At 43.8% G+C, this 16,381-nt stretch overlaps 1 protein-coding gene across 1 annotated transcript in view; it reads left to right on the top strand.

The window, feature by feature from the left end:
- lrrc75ba (leucine rich repeat containing 75Ba) overlaps nt 1–16,381 on the top strand; it is a 39,995-nt gene that overhangs the window by 10,603 nt on the left and 13,011 nt on the right. The window contains exons 2-3 of the mRNA XM_036525991.1: nt 13–141; nt 3,951–4,063. Of these exons, the coding sequence (XP_036381884.1) occupies nt 13–141; nt 3,951–4,063 (242 nt within the window). The remainder of the gene's footprint in view (nt 1–12; nt 142–3,950; nt 4,064–16,381) is intronic.

Raw genomic sequence — 16,381 nt, forward strand, 5'->3', positions numbered from 1 at the left:
TCTCTGTTGCAGGATCTGGGTCTGGAGGGCACCTCCCTGAATGACATCCTGTACAAGAATGCCGCCTTCTTGAATCTGGTGGACCCCATCTCCCACGAGCTGCTGCTCAGCCTAGCACGTGACATGCAGTGCCCCAAGAAGGTGAGCCCCCCCCCCCCCAATAGTGTCACTGTGTTTTCGGTCAACCTGAAGAACGGTCACCTAGACTGATGCCATCAACTCACACTGAGATCATGCTGTCAGACATTTTTTGGTCAAGTTCTTAGTCTTTAGAATTATATGTACACAAATTATATGTGAAATTTACCATAATGGGAAAAGGTATAACAGAAAAATCCACCTTTTAAAAGTCTTCTTTAAGAGCTGATTCCTAAATTGTCAACTAAGATAACTGTAAGATAAATGATTCATAAACAGTCAACTAGGATATATTATATTTACATTACAGTCATTTATTACAATGTATTTATTTAATGTGCTGCAATCTCATTTTGTACTCGTATAGAGTCACTTTGTTTCATAGCAATGAAATTTTTAACGCCATGCCTGTGTGGCAGGAAGGTGCCAGGTCTGTGCTTAGATTTCAGCTTTAAACCATCATGAAGGTAATGAGAGTGGCACTGTATGAGTCCCATCCATGGACACATTAACCATCTGGCTTTCCACCCTAACAGCAAACTACCAAAATCTGATTTCTCTCACTGCTATTAGAAGAACAGGCAATTAGCCGTATGTTTCCCAGTCATTTATCTTTCTGACAAACACCTTGAGGGGAAAGTAGTTACTTCCTCTCCAAACAGGACTGACTGGACTGGATTCTAGGGGTGGGAGCAGGGCGTGCAGTACACAGTGTCCTGGCCAGGCTTTGACGGGACGGGATCTGATGTTTGTGTGTCACTCGGCTCTGCGCTGCTGTAGAACGCCCCAGACAGCTTCAGAATTTTAGAACTCAGTGGCTCTTGTCTCTGGGCAGCCTGCTTGCTTGTGCAAAGTCTGTGTTACCCACAATGCACTGGGGTCATAGATTGTCCACCAACAACACACACTGCTGAATAAGACTGTCTGCAAATGAAAACTAATAATCGCCACAAGGAATCAGATTCAGAGCTGAGTGGTCGTTCTTATAGGGGAAAGAGGGGTGGGGGAGATTCCTCCCAATAATGAATTGCCAGGATTTGTGATGGAAAGTGTAGTTAACGCCATACCGTTCATGCTTCGGTGGGCTCTGTGTGTAAATCTACCAAGAGCTATAACTGCAGAACACCCCTCTTCGCTCAAAAAAAAAAAAGCTTGTGCCTTATTGCCGGTGCCAAATTGTGTTTTCATGTTAAATCTGAAGCAAGAGTGTCCTACGCCTGGCTCAGACGTGCTACACTCCAGTGTGCATTCACAATCGTAAATCTGCACCACGTCCCCCCCCACCCCCCATCGCCCCAGTGCACACTGTGGTCTTCGGGTCCTGTTTATCCAATTAGTTTGCTCATGACAAACTGAAGCCCTGGTACAGCAGAGCGAGTGAGGACTGCACTAGGAGTGGGCGGCAAGCCCTGATGTCCCCCCGGGCCCCTTCGCCTGCGCCTGCTATCCCACAATGCCGAGCACTGAGGCGGGAGCACAAGGGCAGTAGCATACTTCCTCTCTGTATGGAGAGTCACAGCTATAACACTAGCAAGAATGGTGAAGCTCAATAAGTGCCATTGCCCATCTGGGAGAGATCTGGGAGAAAAATAAGCAATGATGGTGCCAAGCCTTTGTTTACTGCATTAATATCAGCCTTCCTGCTTGCTGGAGTTTTATACATTAAATATCATTAGCATTGTGAAATGCAATGGGATCTGCATTTTAAAACACTCAACGGAAGTTATTTCAGCACCCAGTCTGCAAGAATGGCAATTAGCATTTAACCACATAAATACACCCTTTGTGTAACACCCTTTGCCAATTCAGCATTAAGAAGTTTGAAATATTTGTATTGAATATATTGCATATGTGCTTGCCTGTGCATGAAGGATCACCTGTATGCTATCGATCAAGTGCATTTATTTATAAGGGTAGCTGTCTCAGAAGTCTGATTTTATCTGATATTTCTGCAGCCAGGGACAGAGCTGTCGAAAAATACGTGCAATGAAAAATTCTGACCTCCACCTTCGCCCTAATTAAGCAACAGTGTTGTATAAAGTGAGATACCCAAAGGGCAAAAATAGCATTAGTTTTGAGACAAGAAAAATCACTGTGAATGGTTTAATTGCTAAAATGTTCTACAAGTTACGTCAAGTTGTCCTGCTTTTTTTCCCCCCTGTGCTATTCTCTTCATCGATGTGTTGTCCCCGTAATTAGATTTACTTTGCTCTGGTGGACTCAAAACAGCCAAATTGGGTTTTGTTGCAGGAATATCCCTAGGCAACGGTGTTTAGCAGGCAAGAGTGAGGACTGAGAGATCAGTTCTTGAGATGATACAAAAGCCTTGCTTTCCTTTTGTTTTCGATTGGGGATAAGCCAGGGGGTTTTGGACAAGAACAGATTGCCTTGACTTCTCAGGGGATACGATTGTTAAGAAAACAACCCCCTAACTGTTTGTCTGAAGAGTTAATGGGGAGAGAGACAGGGTTATGCAAACCAGATGCAGAGCTACAGACCGGATGCTTGCTTTTGAGTTATATGTATTCTACAGGTGTCCTCAGCGCTGTTGCAAGTGCCACGGCAGACTCATATTGCAGGCTGTGCAGGTACCAGGTTGAACATGCATGCGAAAGCAGTCTTTGTAGGGCTTGCAAAATGCTGAACAGCCCCATGCGAATGAAAAGCCGCAGTAAATGCTTTCAAATACTTTACTGGAAAGGTGTTGTGGGTGGGCATTTTTTTTGTCATATTGCATTTTTGTGGGTGATTTAAAAGGAAACTCAACCTTGTTCTCATGAAGATCGTTTACCAGAGGTCAAGCTGGAACCAGTTAATATCTTTGACAGAATGAAATGCAGCACAAGCTGGCAGTTCTCTTCATTGTGGATCATTTTTATTTTGTTGGAAGGAGGTTTTCTTTCCTCTCCTTGATCACCTTTTTCCCCACAGCGGAGATTTGCGAGGCTTTTTTTTTGTTTTTTTTTGTTGCTGTGAGCTGTTTATGTGCCGAGCTGATTCTGTAAAGAAAGGAAACTAGTCTGCCATCACCCCACTGGCTCACTGAGGAGCAGGAGAATAACAAAAGCATGTGTTGTTCACCAAAGGATTCGGCAACACTCAGGGCTATTACATTACATAAAATTGATTTAAAAAGGTAGCTGAAAGGTCTCTAATCCACCACAGAAACACACAATACTCAGGTCCTTTACATAAAAGTAAAATTGATTTATAAAGATAAGTAAAAGATCTGTAATCCACCATAAAAGCACACAATACTCAGGTCCCTTACGTAAAATAAAATTGATTTATAAAGATAACTGCAATGTCTGTAATCCAACACAGAAACACACACCACTCAGGGCCCCTATATAAAATAAAGGTGATTTTGTTAGGAAAGACACCAGTGCATTTCAACCACAACTTTCATCTGGATGTTTTATAAGGCGTGTTAAATGTGGACATTTTGATATGCAAGCAAAACCAATGACCAACAATAATCCCATCTTTTGGTTAGCACCAAGTCACCATTATCTGCCCAGGTGATATATCTATTGAATATACTTGAGCCGCCAGTGATATCTAGTGGTTAAAAAAAAAAATCAAAATATCAGCAATTTAATGACTGGAATTTCCAAAAACAATAAACCAATAGCATTGAGGCATGTGCATGTTTACCAGTAACAGATATGAGGCATAAACAATCCAATTATTAGGGATGCCATTGGGAATGTGGCACCTGCAGACACTCTTCAATAGCTCACATGAATACAAATCAAGGGTGTACACGGAGTGCTTCTCATAGTTAACTGTCTCATCGTGCCATTTTTCAGGATGCTGACACCCTGAAGTCTTCAGACAAGATCTGCAGACAGCTGATCTACCACCTGACCCCGCACTCCAAATGGCTTCGACAGAGCATGCCCAGAAGGAAGTCCCAGGCCTGGTGAGTCTTTCCATGAAGCCATCTGCTAGCGGCACCAAAGCCTCCTCCCTGCTGCCCCCCCCAATGCTAGAATGGCCGAAACGCAGCTAGCGCCAGCTAAACTATTGTCACGCCGGCTATTTATAGCACTTTGATCAGACTCCAAAACAACTTGAACCGGCTTTTCCCCAAGAGGGGAAGCGTGTTGAACGTCAGAGATTAGTTGCTCCTGACGTGGTGCATTGCAAGGTGCGTGAGACAGCCATTTTAATTTTAGCCTCACAGACAATGGATATGTAACAGATAGTGGTGTGTGGCAAAGATGCGTTTTTCTTTTTTGTAAAAAAAAAAAGAGAGAGTACAACAGAAAGTGACGATTTGATCGGGTTGAGGGGCAATAGTAGCATTTCTTACTTCTCTCATGTTTACTTAAGAAGTGAGCTCAAAAAACATTTGACTTTCTGTTTTCTTAGGAAAGCAATTAGACCGTCATAAATACTGTAGGCCTAATAATAATCCCAACTATCCTACTTGGTGGAACCTCACAAGCTAACACTTACCAGGAGTCTAATGTGTTTGCTCTTTCGGTACTATTACAACAGGGAGTCGTTTGTGAGAAGCCTCAAATCAGTCAGAACAATGAAATCAATATTCAGCTTTTTTGCAAGTTTTCCTGAGGCTTATAGAGAAAAATGAAATGGAAAGCTCAGTGTCTCAGAAGAAGCCCAACAGTTTGACTAGTCTTTCCCCATAGTAAAATCTTATAGCAGTGAATGGCTAATTCAGTGTAGGATGAATCAAATAGTGACACGGCACACAGCAGATATGTATGCTGACTTTATTAAGTGGAAGGGCATTAGCAGGTGGGCTGGTGTTTTTTTTTTTGTTTTATTTATTCCAATCCTCATGCAGGTTATTTCAAATGTAGTGTGTCTGTGGTTCGAGGTGATGTGATCAGACAGGAAGCAGAAGGTATGATCGTCAGGAGGTATCCATCCGTGGGATCTCTGAGCTGGCTGGATAGATCAGCACATATGGTCACAGTCTTTTTTTTCCCATACATCCACCACAGAAGTATAAAGTATGGAACTAGGCGTGGAATGTGTTTAGTGTGCCCTTGCTGATTAATCGTGCCTCCTTATCATACATAATGCCATTGATCAGTGATGACTCCTACAATGTCCTAGTGCCAGAGCTTGGTAGATGTGGTTGTAAATCTCGTACAAGGAACGTGGCCTACTATACCCTATATCTCCCTGTCCATAAGCAACTCCTGAGTTGTCAAGGGAATGGTGTAAGGAGGGTCCCTCTTGAGAAATGAGGAACAGAGAACCAATTGCATCCAAGGACACATTACGCAGGCTTTAAATCCATTGGATGTGCTCAATAAAACTGCCCCATTCTGAATTAACAAAGCACCATGCTCCATTACTCTCCATCCCTCCAGAGGAAGGACTCACCCGGGGGGAAGCTCTGTTTCTTGGGTTTTTCAGCAGGGGGGACAGCATGGGTAAAGGGCTCCCCCATCCGCACGCACTTCCTGCATGTCACGCGTCTCCGAGCACGCTTAGCCATGTCATTTAGCCCCGGAGGCCGCACTGCCGAGGCTGCTTGATTGACAGGTTTTGTCTGTGATGCAGTGCGGGGATGCGGGGGCCGCCGTTCACAGCACAGGCATGGCACCCTCTTGATGTATGGAGACATTTTTCAGGCCTCTGGGGGGATTACACTGTGGGCCTCTGACAAAGGGCTGAGACGCGACTGGCTCTAGGCAGGCTGCAGGCGACCGCATTATAGAATTGGATGTGACAATCACCTCTGTGCTTGGCGCTGTCACCGGAGGAGTTTCTGCGTCTGACATCGAGGGGTCACCCTCAAATCAGGCCAGACGGAAGGACTCATACAGTTGTGCAGTATGGCTCTGGGGGATACAGATGGAGGTGGGAGTGTGTTTGCTCTTGAAGGTCATCTCGTCTTACCTGATGACTTTTTCACGCATTAAGAAAAAAATATTTTTCATATTTTTCATATTTTTGAAAAGAGGATAAGAGCATCTGCTAAATGACCATACAAAATTTAGTAGTGTAACCAACTGAAATGAAAAAGCTCATTCATTTACGAGCAGTAGGTCCGTAGGTAGGTTTCCAGTACTGTTTCTGTTATTGCTTGTTAGTACGTGTAGCTGTTCTGTTGATCACAAAACAGAATAATCTATAAATTCAGACAATCTCTAAATGGTTACAGGATTCCTGTATCAATAACAGGCAGGTGTTTTGTCTCCCATTAATCCAGAGGGAGAGTCATCTGATCTGAGAGATCTCGCTTGCCTCACACAGGTGCAGCCACAATGCGCGTCACGACTCAGAACATCCGTGCGAGATAACCAACTGGGAGCTGCGTGTGGGGACCAGCTCATTATGCCTCATTCTCGCGGAGCTGGCTCAGGTTTACCAGAGGATCTATTTAAAAAAAAAAAAAAAAAGGAGTGGCTGATGAAAAGGACCGAGTGAGTGGTTCTCCTCAGGTAATTACAATCAGCCCTCGAGTTTCTCTCAAGCGGCTTTACAAGGAGGCAGCTTCCTCGTGCTTGTCCTTCCTCCCTCAGGATTTGGAGGGGGGGGGGGTGCAGATCTCGCTAATCTGAGCTGAAAGACTTGCAGGGACAGAACTATGGCTCCCCCAGAAAGTATATATACTAGAACCGAAAAGCCTCCCCATGAAAGCGCAGCGAAGGAATCTATTCTTGTGCCGCCGCTATCAAAGCGTTTATTGTACGTTTATTGAGTCATTCGGCGGGGCCTCTGCTAGTGCTAAGTGACAGTCTGACACCTCCTGAAGCAGGCAGATGCCGCGTTAGTCATCTCCTTCCATTGCGTGGCCAAGGAGCTCCGGGCCAACCAAAGACATGAAGGAGTTTTACCATCTAGATACCGTTTTCCTCACACCGAGTACAACTTTGAAGCGTGTAAAATATATTAAGTGGAACTGAAAAAAGAAAGTTCTGCCTCAAGGTACTAGAAATGAGTAGTTTTAGTAATATTATACCAAGGCTTCTGTGCTGTCTGTATGGGTGCATTTGAAGATACTGTCAAACTCGATTTGGTTGTTAGTCCACAGGAAATATACAAGGTGGTAAGGTGGTAAAATAGCCTACTGCATGATGCCCAGAAATATTTTATTGTCCTCTACTCACCAGTGCAAACTCCCAATCAGATGACAATATTTATTGCTCGTGCCCTCAGTTCTGAAAAGTTGCCGTATTGCCCTGCCAATTACAGTTCATGCAGTTTATGCTCAAAGGTGCACCATATAAAGCATATGCACAGCCAGTCCTCTATCATAGAATGGCACTGACTTTTAATGTTTTCCAAGTGCGTGCACCACACAGTTCTACAAACCCAACTTCTACAGACCCCTCCTGCTGATCGCTGCGCCTGATTGTGCCAAAGCTGGTCTTGGGCTGGGAAGCACTGTAGTTTGTTCCCCTGGAAACAGGATCAGATGACCCCAAACGCAATCCCTCGGTTTTGTTCGGCAGTTTGCTGTGTTCTGCAGGCCCCTGTGGTCATGCACAGATGTCCAGAACACAGGCCCTTAAAACAATTTCAGAGGCATCATTGCCCCCCCCCCCCCCCCGAGGGCCTTATTTGCCGTTGCCACCCAGCGGGTGATTGCAAGCTGTGTTTCGCGCTCTCTCCATGTCTCCCCTGATCTCAGATCCCTGCCGAAGTGTCACATTGCCTTTGCGGTTTAGGTGCGCAGAGAGCCACGTTGCCCCTCTGGACTTATCTGGAGTTTTCGCCATAAATGCGGCCACTCTGGGCATTCTCCTGACGTGGTGTGACAGCTTTGGTTGTCTTCTGAGAATGAATATAGGGGTAGCAGTGTGTTGTAGGGGCATATCCAGAAGATTGCTGCTTCACATTCCAGGGATATGCTGTTGTTTCATGCTTGAGCAGGTGTCAGTAAGCATCCAGCTGTATACATGGATGTCGTGTAAGATATGAAATATGAATTACCGTATGTAAGTGTGTGAGATGTCCATATGTGCTGAACATATGAGAGACGGACTGTATGGCTACATACGTCTTCTGTGTTGCACATCAAACTGTTGGAGAGAAGCCCAGCTGAATTTAGTCTGTACTGGTATGCGAGTGTTGCTATTCAATGCCTGGGAACATCTGGGGGGAAAAAAACAGTGGAATTGCTGCATTTATTTCTCAAAGGCCAGTCTCCTTTCCCCAGCTCAGCCTGACAAAGGATTTCATTTTCTTCAAGAACCATTTAATTAGAATAGTGGCCAGACAGAGAGCACGTCTCTGTAATTAGTCCTTTTTCCAGTGTTTGAAGAGTAGCCCTTGGAGAATACTGTTTCCAGGAACTGTACAGTACTGCACATTAGGGCAACCTGTTTGAGAAGGAGCTCCACATCCACCCTTTTCCCCACCCTGTTGGCCGGCAGAAAGAGTCTTCACAGCATTGAACCCATTCACCTGCTTCACGCATGATGTGCTGTCATTTTTAATTCCCCATTTAATTTAGCTCTCAGACAGCTTTATAATTTAGGAAGACCTATTACATGAAAGAGTGCTGTCTGGAATAGCAATCAGCAAGGTCTCGCCACGTTTTTATTTTACTTCAGATTTCCTTTATTTAACCAAGTGACCCTAACGAGGATAAATTAGTCATGCCTTTAAAATGTTCCTGTTTTCACAGTGCTGCCATTTCCCATGAACTGGTTTTGTATTGTGTTCATAGACTATGGAACAAAAACAGTTAAACTCTTTCCAATTTCTTTACAGTTTTTTTTTTGTATTATTGCAAATGAATCATTCCTGTTTTCTGTGCTGGTGTGTGCTAAGATGCAAAGTTGTGAAAGTACAGAGACGGGGAGCTTTCCTGAAAATGGTTTATAGAAAAATAAATGTTGCAGTGCTTATGCCAACCCGCTGCCAAAGGGCCTGCACAGCTATCTAATAAAGCACACTGTGATGGATGAGTTACCCTCAGTTTGTAATAAATCTCGGTGCCCAAGTGTCTGATTTGTTAACCAGACTTTAGCTGCATGCCTGTGTCTGTCCGGTATTGCCAGCGTTTTCATATTTGATGGCTAGAATCTGAACAGGGGTTCCATGATATGTTCATACATGAAACATTTGTAGTGAAGGGTACCATGACAACAACAAAGCCTTGCATAAGTAGGTTTCTGCTGCTTTAAGAGATGTTTGTGAAATATTTATTGTGAGCTATATTGCAATTAAGATTTATTAACTGTGAATTTTATATTACCCAAAACTTGCCTAATGGCTCCTTTTAGAATATTGAAAGCAGAAAGTTGCAGTGTACAACACAGGTAATTTTATTACTTGTCTTGCTTTATTGCAAGGCAGGCATCCAAGAGAGACTCTTCATAACTTGCAGCTCTAAGGGTTTTCTTAACAAAACAGAAAGAAGGATCTAGAAGAAAAGGCCAAGTCTCATCACCCAAGTATAACAGAACAGGAGAGACTTTTTTACCTGTTCACTCTGAAGATGATGATGATGATTGTTATGAACTATAACAATAACAATCTATTATTTACTAGCAGTCACTACAGAGGTAATACTTATTAAACACTCCTGTCAATCCTTTCTATTTCAGTAATGGCCTCTGCGTCATTCAGTATCATTTAATAGTATTATATTGTAGCATATTTAATATAATTTAAAATGGCACTGACATATTTTGTGTTTTATAAGTGATTGCAATGATAGCTGTTGGTATTGTTCTTGGTCATTTTGATAACTGCCCTTGCGGAAGTTACCACATTGTCAGTGTGGTTGTTATTTTCCCAAATGGGACTGAGGCTTAAGACTGTTTCTGTCGCTTTTTCATATTGACGGCAGGCCGAATAGCCCTGACAGTATAAGGTTTGAGTCAGTGTTAAATTGAAGGACTCTGACAAAATTAAATTCGCTTTCGTATAAGCTGATATATTAACAAGTTGACCACTGTAAAGTCATACTTGGTTAATTTTGTTGATGCTCCATTGGTGTTTGCTTTGTGACTGTCCGATGAGGTGCGTACTGTACTAATGCTAACTGGAGAACTGTAGTCACTGATACCATTTCCTTCAGGAGTGTTAAGCCAGCTAGCTGCACACTCGCTAATCCCTAGGAGAGATGCAAGAGAGGCACTGCACAGGGGTTCTGTGGGAAATTACTGTGAGCACTCATTTATCACGTGATCTCAAGTTTGTTACAGAAATTGTCAGAAATGTCAGAAATACTTATCAGGCAATTGTTGAGAAATGCAGAAAGGAAACCCAGTCACCAGGTAGTCAAGCTCGTACTCAGCCCTCTGTCAAAGAGTCATTTAGAATGTTCGCAAAAAAAGGTAGGACAGATATAACAGGCACTGTTCATCAGTTATGAACAGGCTGCATGTCTCAGTTCTTCAGTAAGGACATTACTGCAGATAATTAATAACATGGTAATTAGACATAAGGTGTGTTTAATATGATGTTGTGCGCTTTGCAGGTGTGCTTTTTCAAGTTCAAACATTTATATCTTATTTCAAGTTCATCAGTTTTTTTATTTCATTTCATTTTATTTCATTTTCATTCATGAGTATGTTTTTCTTAGTCGTGTTCCATTTTAATATACTGATTATGACTGGTTATGTAGCTTCAATTTAGAGAAAAGCATCTATAATAAATGAAAATATATGCTGAAAGCAAATATTGATTTTATGTTTTGAAAAAGCAAATTCTAGCAGCTTAAACAGAAGTGACGAATTCTGAAGTGTGAGCACAATGTGTGTGCATGAGTTTTTTTTTATCCTAGTTAAAATCGACATATACCACCTGCTGACAACAAGACACATGCAGAGTACAAAAAAAAAAACAGCCATAAAGCATGTACTTCCTGCTGTGCAAAACCAATGTAAGAAAATGAGAAACCAGGCACAAAAAGTCTGGTAACAAACCAGACCATTTTTTTTTGTGATGCAATTGTAGCGGGAAAATAGAATCTTGATATGGCCCCGTTTTGCAGCCTGTCATTTGATACGGTCTGAGCTCCTGGCTGTGGGAGACGTTAAGGCTTGTGTTGTCAGAGGGTTTTTCTGTGTGGTTTTTCTGTGTGGAGTTGGCTTTGACTCCTCCCTGGGCCGCGGGATCAGAGCTGAGAGATCAGCGGGTCTGCGAGGGAGGCCGTTTGCATCTCAGAATCCTGCAACGGCAGTCCGCCTCAACCAGTGAATTTCACACAGATCAGGGGTGCGAAACCACTTAATCTCCTCTCAAACAGATACTGCCATGGTAACACAGAAGAAGGCCCTCCCTGGTCTTCACACCAATTTGGGCGGTATTTTTGACCCCCCCCATCACCACAACCACCACCGCTCCCCCACCACCACCAACCCCCCATCTCCATCACATTTATTTTTGTCACCCCCCTTCTTTTTTCTGCCATCCAGTAGCACCCAGAATCACACCAATTTTGATGCTCTCCATCACAGGCTATTAATGTTTAAAAAATGGTATTGTCGTGTTCTCTACTTGCACCCTCAGTGGCTGTGACATCTGTCCCATCCATGACTAAGCAGGTCCTAGAGCTGAGAGAGGGATGTGTACACTTCTGACTCTGAGGAGATGCATGGGCTGTAGATAGTTTGTGGTGGGTTTTATTTTGACTGGCCTTGCAAGGTACGATTTGACTCTCCTGGGCTCTTACCACCAATGGTGTGGATTTTAACTTCCCTTCCTTTCATGTCCCTAAGCTACAGTTATTAACTGGGGGCCTGGTATATTCCTAAATAAATTCAATTCAATTCAATTCAGTTTATTATATAGTGCTTTTTACAACATAAGTTCTCACAAAGCAGCTTTACAGCGGTAATCCAGGCCTGATAATTTCCTTTATATATCAAATTCACAATTTTAAAATAGCGTTGTTTGTCCTACCGAAGGAACTGAAATGATTTGACATGGTTTTGCTTGACTTGTCATATTGAAAACACCGCTAGTCATTATTTCAGTACATGTTGATTGTAAAATTGTGTAACATATTGAATTGTGTAAAGAAAATCGTCATCACGGTAGAACCCGACATTGAAATGCAACATGATCAAGGCTTTTCCTCTCTTTGCAGTGACCATTAGCGCAGAAACACCTGACCACTAATGTTTTAAATTAATCATTTGGAATTGACCCATTTACTGCGTTTTATATAACATGCCCTCAGGATTGTATCGTTAGGTCATCAACAACCCCCGACTTGCGTCGTTATACTTCATAACGACCTGAGGAAAAGCATTAGAGGGGCAGAGACTGAACTGCTCATCAAAACAGGCGACCAAGATGGAAATGACTCGTACAACCTGGTTATGAAACAAGACGGGGCGGGGAAAGAGGCGGGGGTGGGGGGTGGGGGTGGGGGGGGGGGTACAAGCAGTATGTGGAAAATGAATGACTTTTTCATACAGCAGGAAAACAAAGTCATTCATGATTATTCTCTGTTCACATAACAGAGAAAAATCACTCTGGTGGTGTAATCACATTTTCCGTGAAATCCTAATTGAGGCCGCTCTGCAGCTGTGATGATTCTGTTCGAGCAGCCTAACCGCCCTCCACTGGCCCAGCTTCACCATGCCCTTGCGGGTTATTAAATTTTGTCCCTTTTCAGCGGGGAAAGTAGCAAAAGTCCCACTTGTGTTGCAAAGTCAATCCAATCAATCTCAACTCTTTCGCCTCAACCTGTGACAAGGGACTTAGGCTTCTTCTAAGGCCCTTATCGTGATTAAAATCGCACACTCGCGCGGATGAACGTCTACGGGAAGTGGCGAACCTGACAGGGATCGCGGATAGCGAGGGGTGTCAGGGGACTGTGAGGATGCCGCGCTGGAAATTTAAAAAAGAGGGACTTCAAACACAGAAGATAAACACCAGAGCGACAAAAATAATTCAGAGCATTTTGCCTTGTGATGTAGTTGGCTACCATTGCCATGCAACTGCTGTATCCCCTTCACTGAATTGATACGATCTGTTCAAGAAAAACAAACTTTGGAGCCCTGCACGGTTAAATGTCACCGTGTTCATGACCGAACATTGCGTATTTTTACTCTATCCTAACATTTGTTCTTCTTTTACCTAGTGCCTTGTAGCTCATTTTAAATAAGCAGGGGGCTTATCTTTTATATTACATTTCATGGCAAACACTTATCCAGTGACTTCTACCTGGAAGTGTACTGAGGCAGTGTGAGTTAAGGACTTTACCCCGGGATGCAACAGCAATTGGTGAAATTAGCAAATTGAGGATACATTGGGAAGACACGAGTAGATAGATTGATAGTTAGTTAGTTAGCTATTTAGGTAGATAGCTTATTGTCCTCAGAGAGGAAATTCTTTTCCACGGCTAGTGCTTGATACATACAGTCACAAAATATGTATTCAATGCATTAATTTATTACATAGTAATACTTACATAACTCAAAAACACGTCCAAAATTGTCAAGTATAGGTCATTAAATAATCAAAAGGGGAAAAGTGTTACTGGAGATAGGCGTTATAAACATAGCACCGCAAGTTTGGACCACATTTGCATCCACTGTGCATGGTTCGTTAAACACCTAGCGGAGTCCGTCTCAATATTTGTGCTGCACGCCACCACTGGGCTTGCACAGAGCTGGTGGGACTCTGCCCAGACCAACAACAGCAATAGTGTGTTTCTCCGTTTGTGGGAGATGTGCAACAAAGACATGCCTTCAGCGACCCAGATTTAGCGTTTGGAGAAAGGGACTGAAAAGGCTGTTGGTAATTGGGGTCCTTTCACAGCGAGCGGAATCTCAGAACCCAAAGGAATCGTTCCTTCTACCCTCTGCCACGACAAGAAGATTAAGCTCCCGGTCCTGCTTAATCCCCGGGAATGGTATGGTAAGAACAGAGCTATAGGAGGCTATGTCTCTTACAGGCATCTGAAGAGGGGGAAAAATTCATCCCTCTTTCTCCCAGAGAGAGATGTCCTCAGAGAACAATGATCTGCATATCCCCCATGCTTTTATTAATTTTCACGGTACGGCATTGCAAGTTAATCAAAGGAAATGAGGTCATCCTCTACACCCCGTAGATTTGTGCATGGTGCTGCGTTTCGGCATATGAATATATATCCATTTACTATACAAATGTACTATGTGTTATACAAAAGTCACTTATGATTCCACAAAACAAAACCTAGGGAAAGGGATTTGTTGGACCAACCAAAAATTTAAAAAATAAGGCTTGTAAGAGCTTTGGAAGTTGTCTGTGCTTTAGCTTGTACGTTCTGCCACACGTTTTCCCCTGTCTTTTCAAATGGTCATTTCTTTGTTTCCATAAAAATGTATTTAATGAGCCAGCTTTTACAAGTTACGTACCAATACATCATATTAAAATATAACTGGTGACATTAAATAAAAGGAAATCTTATCATAATTTTATCAGAGAGCAGACGAAGGTTCTATTTAAAGTAAGAGATGAGACAATGAGGTCAAAGCTGCTCGTGAAGGGAGACTCTTACTCCAGAGTCATCAGCAGTGGGGAATAGCGCTGAGCGAAGCGGTTACTCAGTGGTGGGTCTCCCAGGCCCTCATTGCAGAGACAGAATCATGGCCGTGCATCCTCACCAACGAGCCACTCTCCTCTGTAGCACCAGAAGTGCTCTGATACGGACCGAAGTATGAAGTGCGCTCATGATTACCGGGGTCCCGTTAAGACGGGGCCATGTGATTTTCAGAACGCCTGGGAGCGGCAGTGCCGCCCTGAGTGGTGTGTTTCATGCATACACGACGGGGCTCGTGCCGGCCCTGCGGAGGTGGTGAGTCGACAGCCGAAACCGTGACTCATCTGGCTGAGCATCCAGCAGCCCCCCCCCCCACCACTGCCTGTCACAGCAGGAGCGTCAAGAGCGGAGAATTAGGGACCCCTGGTCAGCATCGAGATTTTGTCATGTGCTGGGGGGGTGGTTAGGGCACACTGCACGTCACATTTCGAAACTCCAGCGCCAGCGGAGGGGATAGGGGGATAGAGAGAGGCCAGGACACATCAAGATGGCAGAGGAGACCGAAAAAGAGGGAGGAGGAACGTGCCATTTCTGTTTCAGCTCACAGTGCTGGGTACGTCAGCTCTCATTACAATTCAACAGATAATCTGGCCTCTTTGATCTTGCCGAGGGTATTGGAGACCGCAAAGTAGGGCGGTGATAGCGGTGGTGGTGGGAGGGGGCGGCGCTGCGGCTGGGGTGTGGTTTTGCAGGGTTGGGGGCAGGGGTGTGTGTGTGGGGGGGGGGGTGTTCAAAGCCTTCTCAGCATGCTGTATGTGGGATACCTGCTGCTGCCTGACTGAACACCGCCGTTGCAATGGGGCCGGGGGACAGATGGGCCAATGGTGGTGACCCAGGTGTTCCTGAGGGTTCCTGGGGAGGCTGTTAATGAACCACAGTACAAACAACCACTCTGTGTCAACAGCCTCCTCCTGCAGCCTACAGCCTGCAAGCTTTCACACACACACACACACACACACACACACACACATTTATACAATGAGCTCCAAAAGTAATTGGACAGACATGCATTTCACATGCTGAAGATAAGATTTAAGACAAAAGCCCTTGACACAAGAAAGAAATGGAGATGGTTATAGTACAGGCCTGGCAGAGCATTGATTCCCCAGCAAAGGTCACTGACTAAAGCGTAAGCAAACAATAAAGTTTCTGTGTTTCAAGACAGCAGTGATGCAGTTAATTTCTCCTTTCTCGCGCGGAGATACCCAGCGTCTGGTGATGTGTATTGGTGGCAGACTTCAGACAGTCCATTGCATGCAAAAAATATGCGACCAAGTTCTAACCTTGACCGCTTTATTAAACTATAGTGTTAATCTGTTCAAATACTTGTGGGATCCTAAAATGGTGGGCTAAGTATGAAACCTGCTGTAATTTCTAAATGTTTCATCCGGTATAGACTGAAATAACCCTCAAACTAAATCTGACAGTCTGCACTTTAATCCCACACTCATTGTATCATTTCAAATCCAAAGTGCTGGATTACAGAGCCAAAACAAAAAAAATGTGTCATTCCAAATGCTTTTGCAGTTAGTCATATAAATGTTTGCGCATGTAAAAGCTTTCAGGCCAATGCAATGTTGCAGATACTTTTGGAGTTCACTGTATGTCTCCATTGTGTCTTGCCATGCATGTAGGCATTTCAGGGAATGAGGTGAAGCTGCAGGTACCCTGGGTGTCCTCTGTATCACCTTCAGCTGGTGTCCAGCTGAAAGAGGGAAAATGTCATGGTTGACTGGACCTGGTTGGAACTGGCTGGAACTG

This window comes from Megalops cyprinoides, chromosome 4, assembly GCF_013368585.1.
Source record: "Megalops cyprinoides isolate fMegCyp1 chromosome 4, fMegCyp1.pri, whole genome shotgun sequence".
NCBI lineage: Eukaryota > Metazoa > Chordata > Actinopteri > Elopiformes > Megalopidae > Megalops > Megalops cyprinoides.